Raw genomic sequence first — 23,572 nt, 5'->3', positions numbered from 1 at the left:
ATTTACGTAGTTAAAATAAAAAAAACATAAAAACCAAGGTATGCATGGGTTCTTTATAATTTTTAAACACAAGAATCTCTTAATTTAATATTAATTTGTTAAATTTATTCATTATGGCCCCAGTCTTGCAACAGGGCACTACTAAAAATTATTTTAGACTCATTAGAGTGCTCCTCTCCACGGAAATCTTTAGTAAAAGGCGAAAGATTTATTCGACAACTGAAGAGAAGCCAGAGTGATTTGCCCACTGTTTTCCTCGGCTACTCCATGCCGGCGCTGCCACAACTGGTTGGGAATTATACGCAGCCTGGCTCGAGCGGAAAATGCCACAAACTGTTGCACACCTTCGGGCGCGGAATGTGAAAGTCACCCTCGGCTGTGAAATAATTTCTCTGAGCAGCCTGCCGCCGAGTGCGCATGCCCTCGAATTTTGTTTACCGGCATTATTGCTCTTGCTTTTCATTTGTTTATATTATTTACCTCCGATCTACAGTTTTATAAACATTTTAAACTAAAATTTCAAGGAAAAGTTTCACTCTGCGGCTTAAATCAGTTAAGTATTTTATTATTTAATTATTATTAATTTAATATTAGGTTCTCCACACTCTATAGTAATAAAACCTACTTATCAAAACTGACAACGGAAATATATTTCGATTTTAGCGTTTTGTTCAATTTAAAAACATATATGAAGGTAAATTACAGAAGGTTTTTAAAGTAAATGTTTAAAATTAATACTAATAAAAATAAAAAGAAACCCACCCACAAACCCCCAAAGAAAAACACTTGATTTAAAAATTTTATGATTTTTTTTATTGGTTTTCTCAAAAAGTTGTTTGTTTTTTTTTACATTTTGTGTTTTTTTTATATCATTTTTACTCGTATCTCGTTTTTTAATTAAATAATTAGTCTTACGTTGATGTACACAATAATTTAAAAATAAAGTACGCAATAGTAATCTTGACCAAAAAACGGGTAGAGAGAATAAAGCATATAAAAGTTGTAAAACAAATAATCAAGAAAAAATATTGCAAAAATTTTGTTTGTGTAAATAACATTCGAGGAGCAACTCAACGGGTTACAAAAAAATTTGGATAAATCACACTAAGAACTGGTAAACGAACCACACAGCAACATCATAATCTACTACTGATTTGAATAACACTTAGGATAGAATTACCGAAAATTACAGACTGTTTTTTGTCTAGAGGGGGATAATTATAATAAATTTGATCCTTAAAATTTCGTTCGTTTCACACCTTCTTGTTTCCCATTCCCTTCGTTGGAGCAACAGAAAATGATATCAATCAATCTCGAAATCAAGTTGTACTTAATTATGTATTAAAAAGTTGTTTCTTCTTTTGTTTTCAATTTCAAGTGATTTCTGGTGGTGGTGCGGAGTAGTTGAAGCCTTTTTTTCGATTTCGACTGGGTGATATGCAGCAACGCGACTTCCGGATGGGAACAGGATATACGTATAGCATTTGGTGGCGGAAGTTATGGAAGTTGCAGGGAGTCGAGTTGAGTTTAGTTAGAGTTGAGGAGTGTTTTGTTTTTAGTTTACAACTATAGAGACAGACTTTCCTTAGCAAAATATTGTACTCGGATGTTTCAGCGCATGCTTGGCCATAAATACTACACATTCTGCATACTATATATGCCTATATAATATGGACCAACGCAAAATAGTTCGAATATGCAGAATGCCTGGCGTGTGTGTGTGTCTGTGTTTCGAGTGTGTCTGCCGAAGACTCTCTTTCAAAAATGGATGTCTATGTACATATCACGCTGTGGCCTAGACTTTTTCAGTTGCTTTAGCGGTTTGGACTTTACTTTCGAGAGCCGCGCTGCAGCTGTGCGTCGTCCTTCGTGTGTTCCATGAACCAACATTTTACATTTCTTTTTCTCTTTACAAATACATAGTTTCACATTTTCGTTTTGTTTTTCTTTTGGTTTCTTTTTGTAAACTTTTTAAATTGTATTTAGAAAATTTGTTTGTGTTTCATTTTTGGTTTTTCTCTTTTTTAATTTTTGTTTGTTTTTCGTTTTTAAAATATTTTGCTATAAAAAATACACAGTTGAAAAATAAAAAACGTTTCTCGGTTGCTGTTGTTGTTGTTCTTCTTCTCCTGCCCATCTACGTCCGCTTTACCTTCAGCTTTCTCCGTTTTCCTTCTATCGTTTCGTTTCGTTTTTTTTTTTTAATTTTCTGTTTGTTTTGTTTGTAGGGGAGAAGAGAGGCAGGCGATCATTGTCACGACATGCTTTATAAACATTTGATGTGGTTCCTTGTTCACGTTCTTACATAATCCTTATTAGTCCTTAGTCCATCTACATCTGCACTTGAATTTCTCGATCCTTTTTTTGTTGTTTGCTCAACGATTTTGCTGCCTTGTTTTTTTGTCATTACAGTTATTACACATATTTATTGTTTTGCAAAATTTTACAATTTTTTTCTTTTTCGATTTTTTAATACATATTTTATAAATACTTTCATCCTCTCTTCCTTTCTCTCCTTCTCTCTCTTACATTTTCTCTTAGCTCTGTAAAAATAGATCCATGTGATTTCTTTTTCCCATTTTTTATGCGTTTTTTCCTTTTCCTTTTTTTTAACAAATTTTTCAAATTTTTTTTCTTGCTTTTAAGTTTCTGTGTTTTGCTTTTGTTTTTATATTGTTTACATTTTTTATGATTTTTTTCTTTTGTTTTTGGAGAGATTTCGTTTTCAAAAAGTTGGTTTTTGAGTTGCTTTTTCTTGTTGTTGCTGGTTTATTTTTTTGTGGTTGTTGCTTCTTTTTTTGTTTTGCTTTTAAATGCCTAAAATGTAGTTAAGATCTAACATTAACATTGGATATCAGTTTTTCATCTGCTTTTTTTTTTTTTATTTTTTTTAGCTTTTGCTTTTGTTTTACTTTTCTTTTTCGGTTTTTTGGGCTTAACAATATACAGTTTTCGTACTTTTACTCTTGTTTAATGGTTCTCAAATGTCTTCTTAGTCGTAATGAATGTTTCGCTTAAACGCTAATCCGTTTCCTCTTTTTAATCGTAGTCGCTCTCTCAGTGGTCGTAGGAGGAGGTGGTGGCTAAGTGAGCTGCGCGTGTTTCTAGTTTCCTGCTTCCCGCCGAGATGCTCTCTCAGTTGGCCGCACTTGACATCAGTTCGGAGAAGGCGTTCTCCAGACAATTCTTGAGTTCAGCATAGGAGACAATGAGTACCGATTGCTCGTCGCGTGACATCAGTTGCACCTGGTAAGAATGTGTCAGCGGAGATTCCCCAATATATAGTATTTTCCGAGTTTACTTACGCGCTCTATGGAGCCAGCGTCCAGCTTGTTGAGGCATTGGACAATATGTGCGTGATCTAGCCAGGGCCGGCCATCCTCAGTGACGGAATGGAATAAATAATCACGGAATAATTTCAACATGTATCTATCACCAGTCTCGGACCAAGTGCAGTCCAAATTGAAGCTGTAGGGAAATAATATTTATGAAAAAAAAACAGAGTGTAAAGAATTTCTTCCTTAAAAGCCAAGACATTTTAGCTACTTTAACTTACTCGGGTCGCTCATTGATGCTGTTTAGTTTGACCAAAATGCGATACAACCGCCCATTCTCCATCTCCTTGGCCAGCTCGTCCTCCTGCATATCGATCTGACTCTGGAGCGCATCCAGTTGCGTATAAAAGCGGGCACCAATCATTGGCATTAGATCGGTAACCGAACGACGGTTATTCGTGGTGAAGAGGTAACTATGAGCAGAGAAAAATTATTAATAGAAAATAAATTAAAGAGAGCTAGATATCACAGCTTACACTATAAAGTTACGCAGATCGGTGGAGTAGTTTCGCGTGACCATGTCGATGCTCGACTGGACATTGTCGCGTTGCACGGATTGGAGGCAGCGGCAGGCCAGAGCTAATACTAAGCGACCCAAAGCAGTTAGATCGTCCTAAGAAATGGAAAATTAAATATTATTAATAATTTTAAATAAATAAATTAAAATTCTTTGCTTACCTGCTGATGCATGTTGACCAAAGCCAAAGGATTGGCCGCATTTGGATCGAATTGCGTAATGTCTGAGATGCAGCAGGAGCTAAACCTAACACGCTTGCCCGTCACTATGATCTTTGTGGGATCCAGAACCCTATACAAAAATAGGTTAATTTCATTATTAATTATATGAAAAATCAAGGCCTGGGCTTTCACTTACTTGCAAGCTAAACCCGCCTGATGTATAGCCCTTAGGCCAGCGGTTAGCTGCATAATTATCGACCAGATGGTGGCCTCCGGCAGCAAAGGTCCATTGCTAGTTCGCTGCATGTTGCTCTTATGACTGTGGGAATTAAGGAATATGTTATATCATACGATCTGTATGTGTTAAGTTTGAGAAAAACCCACCTGAAGGGGCGTGCTTCGCCTTGGAATGGATCTGTGTAACCATTGGTCTCTGGCGCCGGTGTAAAGTATTTGGCCAGCAATGTTTGTGAGCCGGGATAATAGTCGTACACTAATACTAAAGCTGTAAAGGGAAGAGGTTTAAACATTATTGACTTGGTTATAGGGTTGCATCTTAGTTATAATGAACTTAACTCCCGTAAATCTTAAGAGCTTAGAATTTATTTTTTTTTTTTTTTATTATCTTTTTTTGATAATTTAAAATAATTCATGATAATGCCTTGGTAAGATAGCCGATGTTATTTGAAGCCATAAATAGCAAATAGCTGAATCAGTTATCGTAATCAGTTTTGACAAGCAAAACAATAGATGTTTTATTAGTTTCCTGATTATTATTCTTTGATTAGCAAATTCAATTTGAGCTATTTTTAAACACAACCTTCAATAAGACTTCCTTCATCATTTTTACAATTAGTTTCAAAGTCAATACCTTGCCAAAAACTCTATATTTATAATTTCTCTGCTTACTCCCAGGAGAAACATTTATAACACATACACTAATGACCCAACCCACCATCACCTTTCCCTCAAAAACACTTACAGTTATCACCAAATGCTTTCGTCGTGAAAACCTCACGCAATTGTACCACATTCGTGTGCTGCAGCTTCTTCCACATCTCCACCAGCGTCATGCACTTGGTCGACTGCAGACGGAACCCTAATAAACACAGAAAATTTTCAATTAGTTTATTTAAATAACAGAAAAAATATATTTAAAAGGTGACATGTGCTCACCGTGTAACCTTCGCAGGCAGTACTTGTAGCCCGTCGTATTGTGCGTGGCCCGGTACGTGCTGGCGGGTAGCGTTAGCTTGGCATGCATCGGCTGCGCCGGCGGTTCTAGAGGATACAAAGCATGATAGTTGTCCACCTCCATGGGCAGGGCATGCTGTGCCGCCTCCGCTGCATCCATAATCAAATTGGAGATCTCGTTGCGGGCAAGGATTTCGGTACGCATCTCATCCGGTATAAAGAAGGCCGATTCCAATTGCGTCTTCGGTTGCAGCGTGATCACATTGGATGCCGGTCCCGGATATACATGGCCCGTGTACATGAGCGTTGATGGAACACCGCCAACGGCGCTCATTGGCGCCACAGCACTGACGCCATGGTGGGCGGGATGCGTTGTGTCCACCACCACGGAATTGACAACGGGCTGGCTATTCTGTGCGTTGGCAGTTGGATAGAAGTAGATGGTGCCGCCAACATTCTCCTGTATAATTTATAGGAAGCATAAGAAGCATTCTTCAAAAGGAAAGATCACACACAACACCAACCTGATGGACGCTCGTGGGCAGCGTTGTGGGTATGGGTGAGGCTCCGTGCGGCGTCATACCATGCGGTGGCGACTTTTCGCCCGGACCACCGCCCGCCAGCATGGCCGCCGTGGGTGATTCCTGGCGTAGCATTGCACCACGACCCTTCAGCGGTGTCTGGGCGGACATGCTGCTAACAAAGGGAGCAGCGGCGGGATTCGGTGGAGCGCCACTTATTGCTATGGGGGCAGAGACAGCCGACACTGCTCCACCGCCCACCTGTAGTGGCGGCTGCTGCTGTTGCTGTTTCTGGGGATGCTGCGACTGCTGTTGCTGCTGCTGCTGTTGTTGTTGTGCGATGTTGACAGTGGCAATAGAGGCGGTCTTTTGCAGGGAAAGCATGGAGGCACCGCCGTTGGCCGTTTTGCTAATGGTCACGGAGGAGGCGGCAGACACTGACGACGTGGATGAGGGCACTGAGGCGGACGCTGCGGCGGCTGCTGCTGCTGCTGCGGCTGCTGCTGCTGCTGCAGCGGCTGTTAACCCATTGACGCCACTGAGCCCATTACTCAATTGCATGGGCGCGTTGTGATATGGTGCGTAAAAGTTGGGCGACGAATTAATGCGCGTTGGAATGAACTCGGGCGACTGCGGCGTGACCTGTGGGGAATACATTTGATTAAAGGATTAAAGTAGGGATTTTAAAAGCTTAAGACTTTAGATTATTTATTAGGCAAGAGTTAGCGAAAGGGGATTTAACATTAAACTATGAGTTTAAGATAGTTTTTCAACTTTAATAATATAAATAACTCCCTTTAAGAATCACATTTCGCTAGATTTTGCCAAACACTACAATAAAAACACACACATAAATATAATAAAAAACTTACTTTTATACATTTTTGGTAATACAAAATTACTACTTTTAAGTACTTCTACTTTTAACATACAAACACTATAAAATATCTCTATATAAAAACCCGAAGGAGTATACTAAAACCTCTACTGAAGCATGTACATATACAATTCTAGAACATTATCTCTGAATGTCACAGATCACAGACAGAACGGGGGGGATTGTTGGTTGGTTAGAGGGGGCAACCAGATATTTTCGGCTTTACCTGGGACTTTTTATTTAAGGGCGAATCCAAATTAAGTAGTGAGAACCCGTTATTCAGCCCATAACCGCTCGGTGTGGCGACATTCTGTCGATTCTGAGATATGAAGACACCAAAAATCAGTTCAGATTTGGAGAGTTCGGAAAGTCAGAGAAATACAAAATAGAGAAGAATGAGAGATAGAAAAGGGGAGATATGTTCAGTTAGGGAAAATAATAAGTAGAGTTCATTTAGAGTTATAGATATTGACTGTAGAGGAATAGCAACAAAAGAAGGCAGGTGTGTAGTAACAGGGTTTGTTGAAATTGGAGTTTTTGTTTTTGTAGTTTCCCAAGTGAGTTAGATATTGTGTATGTTTTTTCTATGTATTTACTATCTTATCTGAAATATCAGACATTGCAGGGCTAGGTGAGAACGTTATGTTCTTTACTAAGCTATATTTTATTTTTCTATTATATTTATTTATTGTAAAAGGCAGTAAAAGGCAGTAAAAGGAGTCATTTCCGACCCTTAAAATATATATATTCTTGATCAGTACTAATAGACGCGTCTTTCTAGCCTTGTTTGACTTGCCGATGCTAGTTCCTTTCTAGTTTATTTTAATAAAATATTTAAATAAAATAAAATAACTCCCTACAAAATATTTCAGTTCTTCCTATAAATAAGCAATATAAAAATTCCCTTTACCTAATTTGCTTAATAATTTTTGTTGGTATTTCAAGCCACATTCTCATTGCTTTGCTCTACTCCATTGGATTTGCTGATCTTTAAATTATTTAAATGCATTTCGAGCGTAAAATACACGCAGAATGCAATTAAATTCCATATATTTTTACCATTAGCACACTTCCAAAGCAATTTTGCAGCGGCAGCAGCTAATACAATGGCCTCCACTTAAATATTTTATTGTTAATAATGCTACAGAGCTTTTCCAGTTTATATGCATGGACTTTTGCACACCCCTGGGAGCGAATAAAAAATCCATGCATAAACACAAATTGATATTTAACGTGTGCAAACACACACACACACACAACACACCGACTTTATATGGCAGTTTGTTGTGTGTGGTTCCTAAAATAATAAAACCAAAAAGTCGGTCAAGTGTATATTATGTGCGGCTGAGCGTTGAAATTGAAATGTTTCGAAGCAAATTGAGTGAAAACAAATAAAGCATAATTAAAAATACTTGAGCAAACGTGGCCAGCTGTTAACTTTTGGGGGTATAAGCATGGTAAGCAGCTGTTTTTCTTCCGGTTAATAAAATTATTAAAACTTAAGGTTGTTTTTCAAATGCTGTGTGATAACAATATGAATATCTAGGGGCCCAGTACTGGAGGTCTCAGGGGACTCTGATTACTTGGAAAGAAGGATAAGGAAATCAAAACTTACCATATATGTTGCGAGTTTACTCTCTGACGGTATACCATTCGTTTGCGAGAAGAAAATTGGATCCATAGCAGCCGTATCTGGAAAGGGGAGAGAGGGGAAAGCTTGGCATTACTACACACAGACATATGATGATAATTGATTAGAAATCAATTAAACAAACATCAACAGAAATACTTGGTGTGCCATCGATAAGCCTGCCTACCCCATCAAAATATTCCGCCTGTGTGTTATATTTCTCTCTTCTGTTGTTATTTCCTCTTTTTTTTATATTTTTGTTATTTTCCACAGTTATCGTTGCGATAGGAGGAGGCCTAGCATTTTTGGAGTATGCGCAATATAAACATATATAGATAGACCGCTTCTAATTCTGCTTCATTTTTTGTTGTTGCCGAGGTTCCCAGTCAAAGTTAAAGACGCAATTTCAGCGGTAAACAACAAGAACTACTATATAGGCGTCGGTTCCTACAGGCAGCTGACAGGTCTTTTTTGAATTTGTATCTCACAAGTTTCACCAAAAAAAAATATATATACTATATACGATCCGATTTTGTGGCTCAGCAGATACTATGTCTCTGGTGTTAATCACTATACCTTTCTGCTGTATAGACAAGTCGGAAGCAGCGGCGTCATGACGAATCAAACGTTCTTATGCTTAAAAGTATCTATCCTCCTCTCGCTTTATTTCTTTCTATAAATTTTGAACGGATATTCGAGAGTTGAATCAATGCTAAGCGGACTCTGAATTTTTCATTTCGCTAAGGCGACTTTGTGAAAGTGAAACAATAAAAACAAAAACAACAAAAATAAAATGTAATTATAAAAGCAAAACATTTGTTTTTGCATCAATTTCGGGGTACGGGGCCAATGCCTCAAGTGAAAACAAGTGATATTGGCCTTGAATTCTGTATACTTATATACACCCCACAGATACCCGTTCGTTGTACGTACGTAAACTTTTTATATTTATATGGAGCAGGTTGTATTATTCGCTTTTCGTGCAATTTCGGGTAGAGAGAGGTAAAAGTCAAGAGCTTATTTATTTATTGATTGAATTTTAAGTAGGTAAGAGTAAAGCTATGGGTTTATTCCATATTTTTAATATATATGTTTAATATTCCAAGAATTAAAAATTAATAGAGCACTCTCTTGGCAACCTATATAATATATTTAAATTTATTATACAATTTTTGTGATAACATTATTTCATTATTTTTCTATTCTAACTAAAAGGTAATTAAAAATTTTATTTGAATTGGTGACTGAATAAGCCATAGGATACTCTTCTATTTATTGTAAAGGAACAATTAGTAATACACTTTTTTAATACTTTTGTGGTATTAAAATTTTATATAAATTCCTTATGTTTTTTTTTTTTTAACGTGACTAAATTGATTTATTTTGTATTTGAGACACGTAAATTATAAAAAAGAAAGGATTTCCTTTAGGAACAATTATCTGAAAATATTATAAATATTCTTTATCAGTATCCACAGATTATAAATAAAACTCCTTCTTAATTTCCAAAGAATAAATGCCAAGAATATCATTAATTAATTTTTAAGAACACCCAAGAACACCCCACCAAAATCTGTTTACTAAGCAACAAATTCATTTAATTTCGGCCCACTGTGGTTGTTTATGAAGCCGTTTCCATATAAGTAATATTTTGTAGCCCGATTTTATTTATTTGCCTTTAAATTTGAAAACAAATACAAGAACAAGAACACAGAACGAACGCAAAACGTTTTAATTGAATGCCTATTTTAATGATAATTGTTATGTTATGTGAGTGTGCTGCGCGTTATTATTTGTTTTTATTCACCAGAGTAATTACGAGAAGCAGAGGAGGAGAGAGAACGCCAGAGACAGGGTGGGCGATAACCTGTTACCTGTGTAGCAACAGTTTGAGAGCCACAAACAGGTGTTTTTCCAACTTACTTGGACATGACCGACGACACACAAGTGCCTTTAGAACCGCTGAGAACGAACCCACAGTTAGTCGTTTGTTTTTTTACTTTACATTCGCATTTATATTTTCATTTACATTTACATTAATTATAAACCACTGAATTTCATTTGTTGGCATGACATCGGGTGAAAATAAACACTATATAGCCGCTATATGTCTATATTTCACGGGCTTTACATGATCAAGTTCGACGTGAATGGTATTATGTATAGAAAAACCAATGATTATTGGGCTGGTTTGCCTTATGTTGCTTTTCGCCGCGGTGAAATTGCTTCGGTTTTTGGCTTTGGCTTTGTTTTGCTTCAAAGATCACGAACGCGTTCATGAAAACGTATATATGTATTATATTTATACGTATATATAGTCACACGTTTGGGGAGCAGGCCAAACAATAACAAAAAGTACTCTGTTACGTCACGTAAAGCGAATATGTAGATGTGGCAGAGCGGTTCGTTTCGTATATGTAGCTGCTGCTAACCGCATGTAACGCTCACTCCGTCATTTTGTTGTCTTTATATTTCGCGCTATCTGAGCATTAAGTGTAATGCATATTCAAGCGGGGGATCGGTTCAGATCGGTTAGTATCGGTTTGGATCGGAGACGGGGAGACCCACCATAGATCGCGCCACGAACCACGGACAAGCAAATCACGAGCCACGACGAACCCCACCAACCAAGCGGCAGAGCAGCGTTCTCTCAACTGAAAACGGCAGCCGGAATCGGAATGGGAATGGGACAAGCGATTGGGGAAAAGCGAATGCAGAGCGGGCCCCATAGCACAGTGGGAGGAATGTCAAAGAATCTGATTAAAAATATTAAAAATATTAAAAAGAAAAAAAATAAGGTATATAGAAATGCACTCAAAATATAAATTTGAACTATAAAACATATTTAATATAAAAAAATTATAAAAAAAATTATAAAAAAAATTTATAAAATAAAATTTATGTAAAAAAAATTAATATAAAAAAATTTATATAAATATATAAATTAATAAAAAAAAAATAATTCTACATTTTAATTCTAGTCTAGACATGACTATTTGTCCCACTGTGCAGCTCTCAAGAGCAAGACTGAGAGCGAGTGCTAGCCCCACAGTGCTGCTCAAACTGTGTGACGATGACAGACGAGCGGCGAAGACAAAGTGGGCGTGTGGCGTAGTGCGATGTGGTGTGGTGTGTTGTGGTGTGAGTCTTGCTTGCTCGCCAGCTCGATTAACTGTAAATATGTGGCCATCAGTGCAGTGTTGTTGGTGTTGATTTTGCTGCACCAACAGTCAAGCCTCTAAAAGCCAAATTCATGTTATACCAATTAAGGGTTTAATACCAATTTTAATGCTTTCAACAATTCTATGAATAAGGGATATTTTGGAACTGGCATTCTACATTTTTGTAACAAAATAAAACCCAAGTACTACAATAGGTTTGGAACTTAAAGACAACAAAGAAGATTGTTGTTAGGCTCCAAAGCAAAAGTTCTGATCCCAACCATGTTTTTAAAATATTATTTTATATTTTAATCGAAATAATTTTCAGAATACATTGATATTTTTTCACAATTTCCACTGTAGGTGGGAAAGTTCAAGCTAAGCAGGCAAAGAACAATGAAAATCCATTCGCTTTGTTTGTTTATTTTATTTCTCTTACAGCACTGCGAAGTGTGCACAGTTTGAGAGGCCCTACCATTCCGATTCCGATGCCGACTTCGATTCCAATGACCCCCATTTATTCCAAACGATCAGCAGGGAGAATTGCACTCTGATTGTGCGATCATGTGTTTGTTGTTTGCCCCATCATGATTGCCGAAACGAGTTTTTTGCGGATCTAATTATGGTCAGGCATTATTATTATTATAAGCGATCATCTGATAAGTTCACATTGGCGGCGGGAGGGAGCGTATGGCCCACACGTGGCCATCGCGCCATGGCATGCAAAGCGCTGTCAGTGTAATAATAATTCATTATCAGCCTAACCGCAGTCAGGCACCAACGACCAACAGGCGGGTGTATCTCTACTATATGTATATATATAGAGGCGAACACCTATATATTACACATAAGGGCTGTAACTCAACAAACTTACATACATAGATCGGACCACATTATGTATTAAAAGCTAAAGATCACACGATATTGATAGGAACAAAAGTTGGACGGCAACAACAACTAACGATCGCCGGTTACAGCACACTTTTCATTTTCAGCTTAAAGATAAGAGAAGATTTTCAGCTTAAAGATAAGAGAAGATAAGATTTTGACAGCTTTACCTAAAATGTTACTAGCCACGAGCCCATAAATCTAAGCAATGTATTAAGTAATTAAAAATAAATATATGAATAGCAGTAGCCAGTAAAACAAAAGCAAAAAGATTAAATAAATATCAAAAAGCTAAAGACAGATAACTGCTTTTAAGATTTAAAGAGTAAAATAAATAAATAATAATACGAAGTACAAAAATATAACACTAGTTGTAAAATTAAACCCTATTTGTTGCTTGCTTTAAGCTTTACAAAATGAAATTCATGTAATAACTGGGAAAACAATTACATCACCTGGCAAATCACTTAATTTTGTAATAACTGATTACAGAAGCTAAAAGCAATTTATTAGCAGCAAACTTGGCCACAATTACAGAACAATCGATATATTAAATAACTGATTAAGTTCGCTTAAACACAATGAATAAAATGACTTCATGGCAGGCTTTATTTCATTACTCTATCTGATTTTAGTCAACAAAACTGGTTACTAATGTTCAATGAGCTTGAACTTTGAGCTTAACTTTGCTTGTGAGATTCGTTTAAACAATTCGAGATAATATTTACTAATATTAAGTGCCTATGTAGCACTAGGTATTTTTGGTATGCAAACCTATTAACTATCAATCTTTTCTAAGGTATTTAAATTTAGCAAGATAAATTAATAATAATACTTTTGATTTTGAAAAGTGACTTTAAACGACCGATGCTAAGGCTAGATAAAACATATTTTATGAGCTTGAACTTTGAACTTTTATGATTTATTTAAGCCATATGTATATTGGACGTACTAATTGAAAGATAAATACTAACATGCTTATGACTTTAGTGCAATATTAAAAGTGGATTTTCGTATTAAAAAATTTGAAAAATAAACTAATGGAGCTGCAAATCAACGATCTAAACATTCAATAATCTTTATCTAACGATTAAATACAGATTTTTACATATCCCTAAAAATCGTTTTGTTTTTAAAATATTTTACTTATTTTAAATTCATTTATCTAATAACCAACCTATTAATAGTCTTGGTGGGAACCACCGCCAATTATGGCGATTACTCTTCTGCCGGCTTCTGTTGGCTGTTCTCTTTGGCCATCGAGTGCCTGTCTCTCCATCTCTAAACTTGGCCAACAGAACCGTAAACCGCTTGTCAATCGTTTTTTACTGCTGATCGCAATCTGAGCTTGATATCGGGCTGCTGCGGCTGCTGCTGTTGCTTTTGCCTTTGCTTTGTTGTTGGCCAACACAACAGACAAGTTTGGTTGGTTTTGTGCCAGTGGCAACAGCAACGCCGCAACGCGGTAACACTGAGCCACCACTGAGCAACAGTTTGACCCAATTTTTTGCCAAGCAACAACAGCTGCTTTCAATCATAGACGCTCGAGCCGAACAGCTGTGCAAGCGATTCAAGCGGGGAGGTCATCGAAAGGGGGGGCCTGGTTTTCATGGATGGGGATAAGCCAACAGACACTGGGCAGCACACAAAACAATTGCGAAAGCGAAAACTCAAACTCAAGCCCCGAAACCGTCCGAAAATGTAAATTGTGTGTAAATATGTACACATGAAATTAAGCCTACGCGCTCTTTATTTTATTTATTCGCCGCTCGTATTCATTTTCGTATGCATGCGATTTCAACAGCGCGAAGTTTTAAATTTTCGAAATGCGGCCATTGAGTTGACAAAGAAAAGGAAAAAAATATGGTGGGGTAGGGGGAATGGGAGGAAGAAAGGGTGACCAGTAGCGGAAGTTGTAAATGTGAAGCGGGTCGAGCCGCAAAATGATATTCAACAGACGAAGCTCCCTCTTTCTACAGTCAAACTTCAATATACTTTTGACACATTGAAAAAAAATAATGTCAATATTTTTAATCAAGACAGTTGTTTTTAAAAACAAATTAAATGGTTTTGTGAAGAGAATATTTGTTTATGAGTTTAAAAATTCCTTTATAACAATATTTAAAATCTCTTCTTGAGTTATGTAATTTCAGGTATTAAATAAAAAATGTCTTTAAAGATTTTCCACAAAAATATCTGTATCTGTCGCATATAAACAATTTAATAATACAGAACTTTCGAGCTATATAGAAGTTGAACTGTAGAAACAAAGCCGAGGCGACGACAGCACTTTGTGAAAGTTCTTCGTGTCTTCCCTCTTTCTCTCTCTATTTGTGTCTTTTGCTGATTCTTCTTTGTGTGTCTCAGTTTCAGAGTCAGCATTTGATTGATGCCCTCGTCTGATTGACGGCAGAACAAACCAGTAGTGGGGGGGGGGTTTTTTGGTGATTTTTTTTTCTGGGCTAAGGGCAGATAATTGTTATGGGAAAATAATTATATGCAAAAATGTTACATTATTTTGTAGTTTGTTAATGCTTTCTCAGAAGCTTTAATAATTTATTTCCTTAAAGTCCCCTAGTAATATTGTTCGGTCTCCGCCCCTGGCAACAACAACACTTTACCTTGTTGGGGGTTAACACATGTCACGCATTATATTCCGATTCTCAACTGTTTGTTTTTTTTTTTCGTTTTCTTTATTATCGCTCCACTTTTCCAGCCTGTTTACCGTTAAGACCTCCACTTACACACTCACACAGGGAAACACTCACTTGCACACAGACACAGCCAAGACACAGCCACACACCGACAGCACTCGTTTATGATAATTCCAGAGGCGTGGGTGCAAAAAGGGGCGTGTGTTTGTTGTTTAGTTGGTTCAGCGATTAAAAACGCGCGGCGCCGTTCGCCAACGTTCGCGGTGAGTGACAAAGAGTGACTAACAAGAAACACCGAAAGGTGTGCAAGGCGGCGAACAGCGAGAAACACAGAAACAGAGAGAGAGAGATAGAGAGATAGAGAGAGCGAGGAAGGAAAATAAAAAACAAAAACACAAACATCTCTCAATACAAAAACAACGAAGCAAAGTGCAAAAGCAAACAGCCAGGCGCAACAACGACAAACGTTGCGACCGCGTGATAATACAGTTTTTGAAGCACTGGACGTTGGCAGACACAGATAATGTCTACGAATATGCCCAGTGAGGAAAAGAGAGGGGAAAGGGTGATTTTGATAATGGAATGGCAATTGAAAATGGGGAAAAAGATGGGGAAAAAAATATAGCCAAGATAAGCGCCTCTCTGATAAGTTAATTATACTATATATTAAGAAGTAATTTAATTTGATAATTATCAGTTTATCACTAAATTAGTTTTAGCTTCAAGTATTATATTTTGGAAGGGAATAATTCCTAATAAACAAACCATAATAAAGTTTAATTTATACCAAATGCATTCGATGTGTTTTAAAATCCTTTGAAAAAGTATCCAAAGCATTGCTTAAAATATATGAAATATTGAAAATAATTCACAATACCTGAAAGCCCTTTAAAAATTATAATACATGGATACCTATATCTTCTTAAGGTTTACTAGATTCTGTTTTACAAGAAACTACCAAGTCTTAAGGCTATTCTTTTTCATTTTTCCACCACATATGGCTCAAGCTGAGGGAAAAAATCAAATCTGATTTAAGCCAAATTCATATCCTGCCAAGAACAAGAGCTTTCCTCCATTTGCATGTGTAGACCAGCGGAAATCCGTGTTGCTGTCGGACCAGCATGGGTTCAGATAATGACACCGACCAACTAAAGCCAATAAAACTGGCCGACATTCGCTTCTTTAGTCCCGTTGCCCGTGGCCGGATTGCCATATTGTTCAGATTCGGCACGTGTCCGGGCCACGCACTTGGCCAAATTGCTTTATGGCCACTAGACTGTGGGCCCAGGCCCAGTGGCATATTTACGAGATAAATCGTAAAGGGAATGGTTCCGGAATACACAAAAAAACAAAATTTATAGAAAAATATAACATTTGTTAAATACAATTTGATCTGAAAAGGATTCTAATTAACTCTCAACATTAACCATTAAGTTTGATCATAATAAATTTCTTAAGAAAACCAAAAAATTAGCCTATCTTTTATGGCAAATTAAAAGGATTTAAATTTGTTAATTTTTATGTTATAATTCCTATTTTCACGCTTATATTTTCCTCTGTGCATATGGTTATTTCCCATTATAATGGACGGAAAATATGGAGGAAGCGGACAAAGCCAGGATCCAGACCCAGAACCAGAAACCGCCCCGTCGCATGAGTAATGCCTATGTGTGTGCACAACACATTTCGGCCCAAGGGCACAAAGTGATTTTTGGCAAGCGAAAAGGCGAAATAGCGAATGCGAAATTAAATAGACAAATCGTGTGAAACGGGGTAGAGAAAATACCAAGAGGAGGAGGGACGGCTGGTGTTGTCATTATTAGCCGCTTGCCAACAGAAAAGCGTGGAAAGCCAGGGAAAAGGCCAGTGTGTATGTAAGAGACTTGTGCGTGCCAACGGAAAAATGTGTTGCATACTTTGCTGAGCTACGAAATAAAAACAATAAAAATAATAAGAACGAAATGTAGACTAAAAGCTGCAGCAAAAACAAAAGTGCCAAGTCTGGCACATTAGCGACGACAACTTGTCTGCAACATCGTCGTCGTCGCCGTGGCTCGCAACGCGATAATTAAATTATGGGGCAGCCACAACACAAAGCCAAAGCGACGACGATAGAGGGAAAACCCCCGCTAATATCGCGCTAATTCCGATATGGGATATACTGCATCTAAAACACTGCTGCCCTTACTAACCAAGGGTGATCCGCTTGGCGAGATTTCAAGAGAAATCGTAACTTCGTAATCCACTTTACAAAGTCACTGCTCGTGGTATTATGTGAACTTTCCTCGCGGTGGGAAAACCCTTTATTCTTATATCTTTTGGTAACCGCATGCAAGCTCTGTAATTTGCAAACTGCAAATTGCTTTTAAGCTGCAAACTACTGGTAATTGTTTTACAATTTGTTTCGTTACAGTAAGAACTCACGCTTCATAATGGAATGCCCTTGGTTTTCTTATTGGTTACCGCCATGGTTTGATGAGCAACTTAATTAAAAGGAAGCTATTCTTAAAATTAAACTTTTACTATGAATGTAAAAATATCTGTTAAATAAGAAGGTATTTCGATTAAATAAACTCATTGAAAGATTTTCTAATAGTTACAAAAATTATAACTTTGTCCTTGTTAGTTATAAACCCTTAACTTTTATAGTTAAGATATAGTTTACAGTGTCAAAATATACCCTTAACTTTTATAGTTAATCTATTGTTCAGGGTGTCAATATATTCATTATATATGAACATAAGTTCCAACTAAAAAATTCCATTTAAAAGTTTATATTTCAAGACCTATGCTAAGCACAAAACCATTGGAGTTGATTGTAGATAGCTGATAGAGCCTCAATAAATTACCCAATGAGTCAGTTTTTAAAAGAAAAACTGACTAAGAAAGTTAAACAATAAAGACCTTCCAAAACGCCATTCCCCAGGACGCCATAAAAAATAAACTAGATAGCTAAATTTAGTGACATAAACAAAGTGAATGTTGTAAGAACTGAGTTTGATGAAAAAGCTATTTGCAGGCAATTTCAACGAAATTTTGTAAACAAAGTGTAGGGAACCAGCACACAAGCCCACAAAGGACACCTCCTCCGCGCCGCGACAGACATGAAAATTGAGTATAAAATCAATATATATATATATATATATAGTTATTTTTTGTTGCGTATATATTTTCGATAGAGTTTTCATGTTTCGTGCACTTGTCGCATAACAACAAGAACCTTTCACCAATCGTTAGACAATAAAAAAGTTGACAAAAATAAAATTAAGCTTGTCTGTGTGTTTTTTGCAGAGAGATGAATAAAACGCGAGGCGGATAGAGTGGAGGCACTTCTATGGGGGCTTTTAGTTCAGTTTGGAGCGTCAATAAAGTTGGGCGAAAATATTTGCACAGCGGTTCACAACCGCCGAACGCTTTCCTTTTGTTTGTTGCTTTCCACCTCCCTCTTACTCCCACTCTCTCTCTCTGTTTTATGTTTTATGGGCCGTAAACAAAAGCCCAAATTGAATGTTTGGCGATTGAAAGCCCGAGAGATGGACGAAATCATGCGTTGGAACAACAGCTGGTATGAAGTTCCCATTAAAGAGATGACCATATACGGGGAACCAGTTGCTCTGCCGTGGAAACCAACGTTCTGATATCACGAACAACTAAAGGAAAATGCTAAAAACGATGGCAACAAATCATTAAGTAATGCTTTTTAATACTGCCAGACTGTGGAGTATTTTATCTATTTAAAAAAATGGTTTTTTATGGGATTTTACTGTGTAAAGGAGCTCTTCCTTGTTAGTGATGAACTATCCTTTCCTTGTCTAACATTAACCGGGTGGTTATTTTTTATTTTTTAGAGACAAAAAGGTTTTTTTAGGAGTCAAAGTCCAGATCTTAAGGTCTCCAATTTCGGCTGTGGAGCTCATGTTTACGCAAAAGCCAACCCAAAACAGTTCAGAGGCGAGTGCAGCAGCAAAAAGGAGCGAGTCGGGGAAACCAGTTCTCAATTGCGCTCGACCAGAACGAACGGACACAAGAAGACGCACGTCGCAGGAGGAGGTGGAGGAGCACTAGGAGGAGAATGGGGAGGAAAAACGCTGGCCATCAACAGGTAACCCAGTGCACCTACAGACAACGCTGCACCAGAAGTTGCCTTCGCCATTGCCGTCAACAGGCGCGATTCTGTAGACACCAGGAGTGGAGTGGAGTGGAGTCAATGTGTTTCCCGTCAGCTGCCGTTGCCCTCGGCTTGAAAAGAGAGCTGCTGCTGCTATTGTTGATATTGTTGTTGTTGTTCTGGTTGTTCTTCCACATTTTGTTGCTGTTCTTTTTGTTGTTATTATTTCTGTGTCTGTTGTTTTGACGCCACCAAAAAGAGTTGATCGGGTGAATTTTGGGCTTAGCAAAACTGGTTTAAAAGAGTGCATCCAGTCAACCCATTCAACCCCCTTCTTAATGCTTATTCTCAGCCATTTCGATTGTTGTTAATGCCGTCACGAAAGGGTTAAATGCTTAGATTTATTCGCTTAGGATATGGTTTTATATATGATTGCTCATTGATTATTTGTTGGATTTTTTCAGGAATATTATTTTTAGTTTTTTAATTTTTTAAATTTTAATATTGGGCACCAATTAGTGATCAAAAGAAATCGTCAAAAAAAACACAGAGATCCTTCTTATAATCTTTTAAAAACCTTTGTGTAATGTCTCAACAATGTTTCAACAAAAAACTATGCACTTGAAAGGGTATTTCCAGTTTCGTTTCTTGCCACACAAGTTCCCTCAATTTCTTATTGTTTTGACTTTCGCAAAGAGCAGGGAAACCGAGGAAGTGGTTTTTCCTGCCGTACCTGTATGAGTTTCCCTTCTTTTTGCTGCTTCTCTTTTTACACTCTATTTCTCTATTCTCGGATTTTTTTTAAGGACAAAGAAAATGCAAGAGATTGCAAAGTGTGGAACTTGTTCCTGATCCTGGAGGGGTTGCAAGGAGCTCAGAAAATGGGAATCTGAGAATTTCCAGGAATAAGGTATTAAAGGAGGCAGAGCAAGGGAAAACAATAATCGATATGGCATCGGAGAGCGAGGAATGCACGTAATTAAAGGGAAACGGATAGGCCAGGTCCCGGGGTAGATTGATTACGTCGAGAATCTCAGCTCTCCTCCTCGGAATCCTCTCCTCTATCCCTTACACTTCGCTCCGCCGCTTTGTTCCTTGGTCACGTCCTCGTAATTGCCAATAATGACAAGATGCGCTTCAGAAGGAAAATTCAATTTACATGCCGTAGCAGAGCAAAAACGAGGTGTACACAAAATTAAATTACAGGATGACCCAGGAATAGGCCAAAGGTGATACCACAAAAATGTTTAAAAAAATATATATATCCTTTAATTAACATCTATATATGACTTGTATTCCCGCTTCTTTAAGAATAATAATTATTGTTACAAATTAAATTATCCATCCTATTAATAATAAAAAAAAACCTTTTATAAATCCTTTGAGCAGTATAAATAGAAAACTAATATAAATGAGACAATTTTAAAGCCTCTCCTTAAATATTCTCTATGAAAATATTATATTTAAATTAAAAACAATATGGAATCGTAAAACAAAATAACATTTCCACAAAAAGTAAGTCCAGTTTAAATTACAGGTTGACCCCCCTGGGCGAGAACGCTTATGAAATATGCCAAAGGTGACTTTCAATTAAATGCCACCAGCTGGCTTTTTTCTCTCTCCTTTCCTGTGTTTGTTTGTTGTGTGTTTGATTTCATTTGATTTGGATTGTTTTTGTTTCTACACTTACCTGCCGGGAAGAAATTGTTCAAGAACGTTGACATTTTTCTCTCTCGCTCCCGCTTTCGTCCGTTCCTCTTTTATCTCTTCTTTGCCCGTTTCGCTTACACTTTGTTTTTGTTTTCGTTTATAAAGTGCACTAAGTATAATCGTGTATATTCTTTTTTTTTTTTGTTATTCTTGGTTTTTTTCGATTTTTTTGTTCGATTTTTCAGTTTTTTTTTTTAATTAATACGTAGGAAATATTCAAACAAAAAATTAAAATAATACATACAATCCGCGCTTAACTTCTAAAATTCACATTACACATTTTCACATCGTACGTTTCGATTATATATTTATGTATTTTTTTTTTTAGTTTTTTACGAAAGTTTTATCAGTTCTTTGCGATTAAAATGCATTTTCGGGCAAATGAGGTTATTAACAATTGAGGCGCGTCGACTGTGAAATGGGAAAAAGAGAAAAATACAAGGGAATTTAGTACACTATATATAACAAATATAAAGGAAATAATTATTTATTTGTAATATGTTTTTTATACTCGTAACCCCCCTCACGCTTTATAACCCGTCACTGACACTCACACGCACGCATTGCGTGGGCCAAACATATAACGGTGAAGGAAACACAGTTCTTTTACATTTGTTGTGCGTACACTGTTTGTTTTTGCAAAAAGGGCGACAAAATGAAATCCAAAAAGCAACAGCACATTAAATGGAGTGAGTGGGACGGGTGCTGCTGCTGCGTAGGTGTGTGGGACGCTTTTTTACACATATACAGGCACAATTGCGCGCATATTTGTTTTACAGCTCCTTCCATTTCTTTTTGCGCTCTGATTTATACACTTTTCACAAGAAGTTTTTCATATTTATAGAGTTTTATATTTAATGTCCACCAACACAGCACAAACACAGTCACAAAGGCCTGAACCTGCTTCAACATATTGCCAAGAAAATCTGTCTGCCTGAACGTTTTCCAGCGAATTTCTGGTGTTTACTTTCTTAAAATATCTACATTTTCTAGGTAAACGGCGGGGGATTAACTTAAATAATATAGACGGTACGTTTTACTAACTTTCAACGATTTTGCAAATAAGAAAAACACACACAAACACACAGCGCGGCGCTGCACGAATGAAAGGAACGCAAAGAAGATCCAACAGCCAAGCCAAATGGAGTCCACAAACAACAACAACAGTGGACGCACACCATCAAATGAAAACAAGCCTAAAAGGACGTCGGGAAAGTCGAAACTATAATACCCTTCTTGCTGCTCTTTGTATTAGATTGTTTTGATTTTCAAATGTCAAAACTATGGAAATTTATCATATCAAAGGAAAATTATTAAAATAGGTAAATAAATATTACGGAATGGATTTTTTTTATAATAAATGTATAATGAATTCGTTATTTTAGTTAGGGGTTTTTAAGCTGAACGATTAAGAAAAGGTAACAGGATTTACAAAAAATATTATAATTTTAATAATATTTGGAAATTCAAATAAAAGTAAAAGGGTTAATATTTCTTTTTTATATAAAATTGCTGCGCCTCCTCTAGTACGTCAACTGTTATACCCACTGCCAGGGTATAACAACAACAATTGCCAGCTGTGGTGCAACACACGGAATCCCTGTATTTTCGGAGTGGTGGAAAATCGTCTGCGCCCAAGTAGCCAGGATATTTAGCAGGACATAATGTCACGAAGCCCTAGCAATTGGCGTTGTTATACACACATACACGCACACGCAAACACCACACACACATGTGGGAAATCGGGGGAGTTCAACAGGACCCAACAGCTGGCCACAGGTTGCATTCCACATAGAGAAATGTGGGAGCCCCAGAATGCCATCCACACTCCAGCCATATTTGTGGAACGCGAAACAGCTGGGCTGCAAAGGGGTGGGGGGTGAAAAGGGACCGAAGGAGGAAGGAAAAGCGAAACGAAGAAGCAGGGGAAAATGCTGAGAACATTTTTACTCGTTTGTTTTTTTTTTATAAGTATGGAGTGAGAACAGCTGGATTAGTTTTCGATCGGTTTATTTGTTTAATAGGGATTCGCAAAACTTCGCTTTATTGCTCTCTCCTCTCGCTTTTCGCCTTCGTGCGGCATTGATTAACGATTATTAATTGGAGTAACGAAGCATGAACGCAACTTTCCACACAACCAAATTCTCGTTTTTAAGACGCAATTCGGCAAAAGGTGCGTTTGCAGAGGTAAACGCCAAGCAAAAACTGTATACCGTATATATCTTTGCTAACAAACACAAAAAGATTATAATTTTTGACCACCTTTTTTCTGTTTCTTTTTTGTTTAATTTCTGCCGCTGTTGCACAGACACTCACACAGGCACAAACACCACACACACAACGCCACAAACAATGCCGTTTACTTGCCGTCTCGGTTTTTTTTTTGCGGCTAAAATCACTGGGGTTACGAGTTTGCCCCAACTTACAGGGCGCCAGGTGATTGCACACTCCCCGGGTGACATTTTGACCAGTTTGTGTACAAGTTTTAGACAGAAACAATAACTAATCCTTACATATTTCCTTAAATTTTACTCGCATCGTAAATATCACTCGCAAATATTGAGTGTATCAGTGTTACCAGGTGAAAATTTTGCTTTGGCATTAAAAAGTTCCACACATTTCCGCTTTCGCGGCTCTGGGCACACTAAAACGAAAAAGCTAAACTTAGCTGGAAAAAGATAGTCTAGCTACATAGCTAGAAATCTGAATTCAGATGTGGTTTGAGTCTAGGGGAAACGTGGATTTTTTAGGGGATTTTAACTTTTTGAGATTTTTGATGTAAGTCTCATCTGCAGATACCCTATAAATACAACTGC

At 37.3% G+C, this 23,572-nt stretch overlaps 1 protein-coding gene and 1 non-coding gene across 9 annotated transcripts; both read right to left on the bottom strand.

The window, feature by feature from the left end:
- Window positions 1-117: 117 nt before the first annotated feature.
- LOC121503166 (U5 spliceosomal RNA) lies at window positions 118-239 on the bottom strand. The gene has a single exon (XR_005991325.1). It is a non-coding gene; the product is annotated as a U5 spliceosomal RNA (small nuclear RNA).
- A 551-nt stretch (window positions 240-790) lies between these two features.
- On the bottom strand, window positions 791-23,373 carry PAN3 (Poly(A) specific ribonuclease subunit PAN3). Of its 8 annotated transcripts, XM_017174264.3 has the most exons (14): window positions 23,270-23,373; window positions 20,737-21,167; window positions 8,221-8,297; window positions 6,832-6,924; window positions 5,732-6,370; window positions 5,190-5,667; window positions 4,996-5,112; window positions 4,398-4,518; window positions 4,210-4,332; window positions 4,014-4,143; window positions 3,812-3,948; window positions 3,557-3,748; window positions 3,306-3,468; window positions 791-3,246 (listed from the first exon to the last, which is right to left on the bottom strand). In XM_017174264.3, exons 2-14 carry the CDS (start codon window positions 20,768-20,770, stop codon window positions 3,136-3,138), a joined length of 2,415 nt encoding a protein of 804 aa, XP_017029753.1. In that variant the 5' UTR covers window positions 20,771-21,167; window positions 23,270-23,373; the 3' UTR covers window positions 791-3,135. The 8 variants fall into 8 exon arrangements, with proteins under 8 accessions (XP_017029753.1, XP_017029757.1, XP_070142222.1 ...); XM_017174268.3 differs by lacking the exon at window positions 6,832-6,924 and having other exon boundaries at window positions 23,270-23,372; XM_070286121.1 differs by lacking the exons at window positions 20,737-21,167; window positions 23,270-23,373 and adding an exon at window positions 10,159-10,847.
- Between the last annotated feature and the right edge of the window lie 199 nt (window positions 23,374-23,572).

The sequence above is a fragment of the Drosophila kikkawai genome, chromosome 3L (genome assembly GCF_030179895.1).
Source record: "Drosophila kikkawai strain 14028-0561.14 chromosome 3L, DkikHiC1v2, whole genome shotgun sequence".
NCBI lineage: Eukaryota > Metazoa > Arthropoda > Insecta > Diptera > Drosophilidae > Drosophila > Drosophila kikkawai.
This window is presented reverse-complemented; position numbering and strand designations above follow the sequence as displayed.

What these genes read in the sequence shown, in the direction of transcription:
- PAN3 (XM_017174264.3), bottom strand. Translation starts at nt 20,770, where the DNA reads ATGTCAACGTTCTTGAACAATTTCTTCCCGGCAG. An exon ending in GAACAATTTCTTCCCGGCAG is followed by an intron (nt 8,298 to 20,736) that starts GTAAGTGTAGAA and finishes TCCCCTTTCCAG; the next exon opens with ATACGGCTGCTATGGATCCA. An exon ending in GATCTGCGTAACTTTATAGT is followed by an intron (nt 3,749 to 3,811) that starts GTAAGCTGTGAT and finishes CTCTGCTCATAG; the next exon opens with TTACCTCTTCACCACGAATA.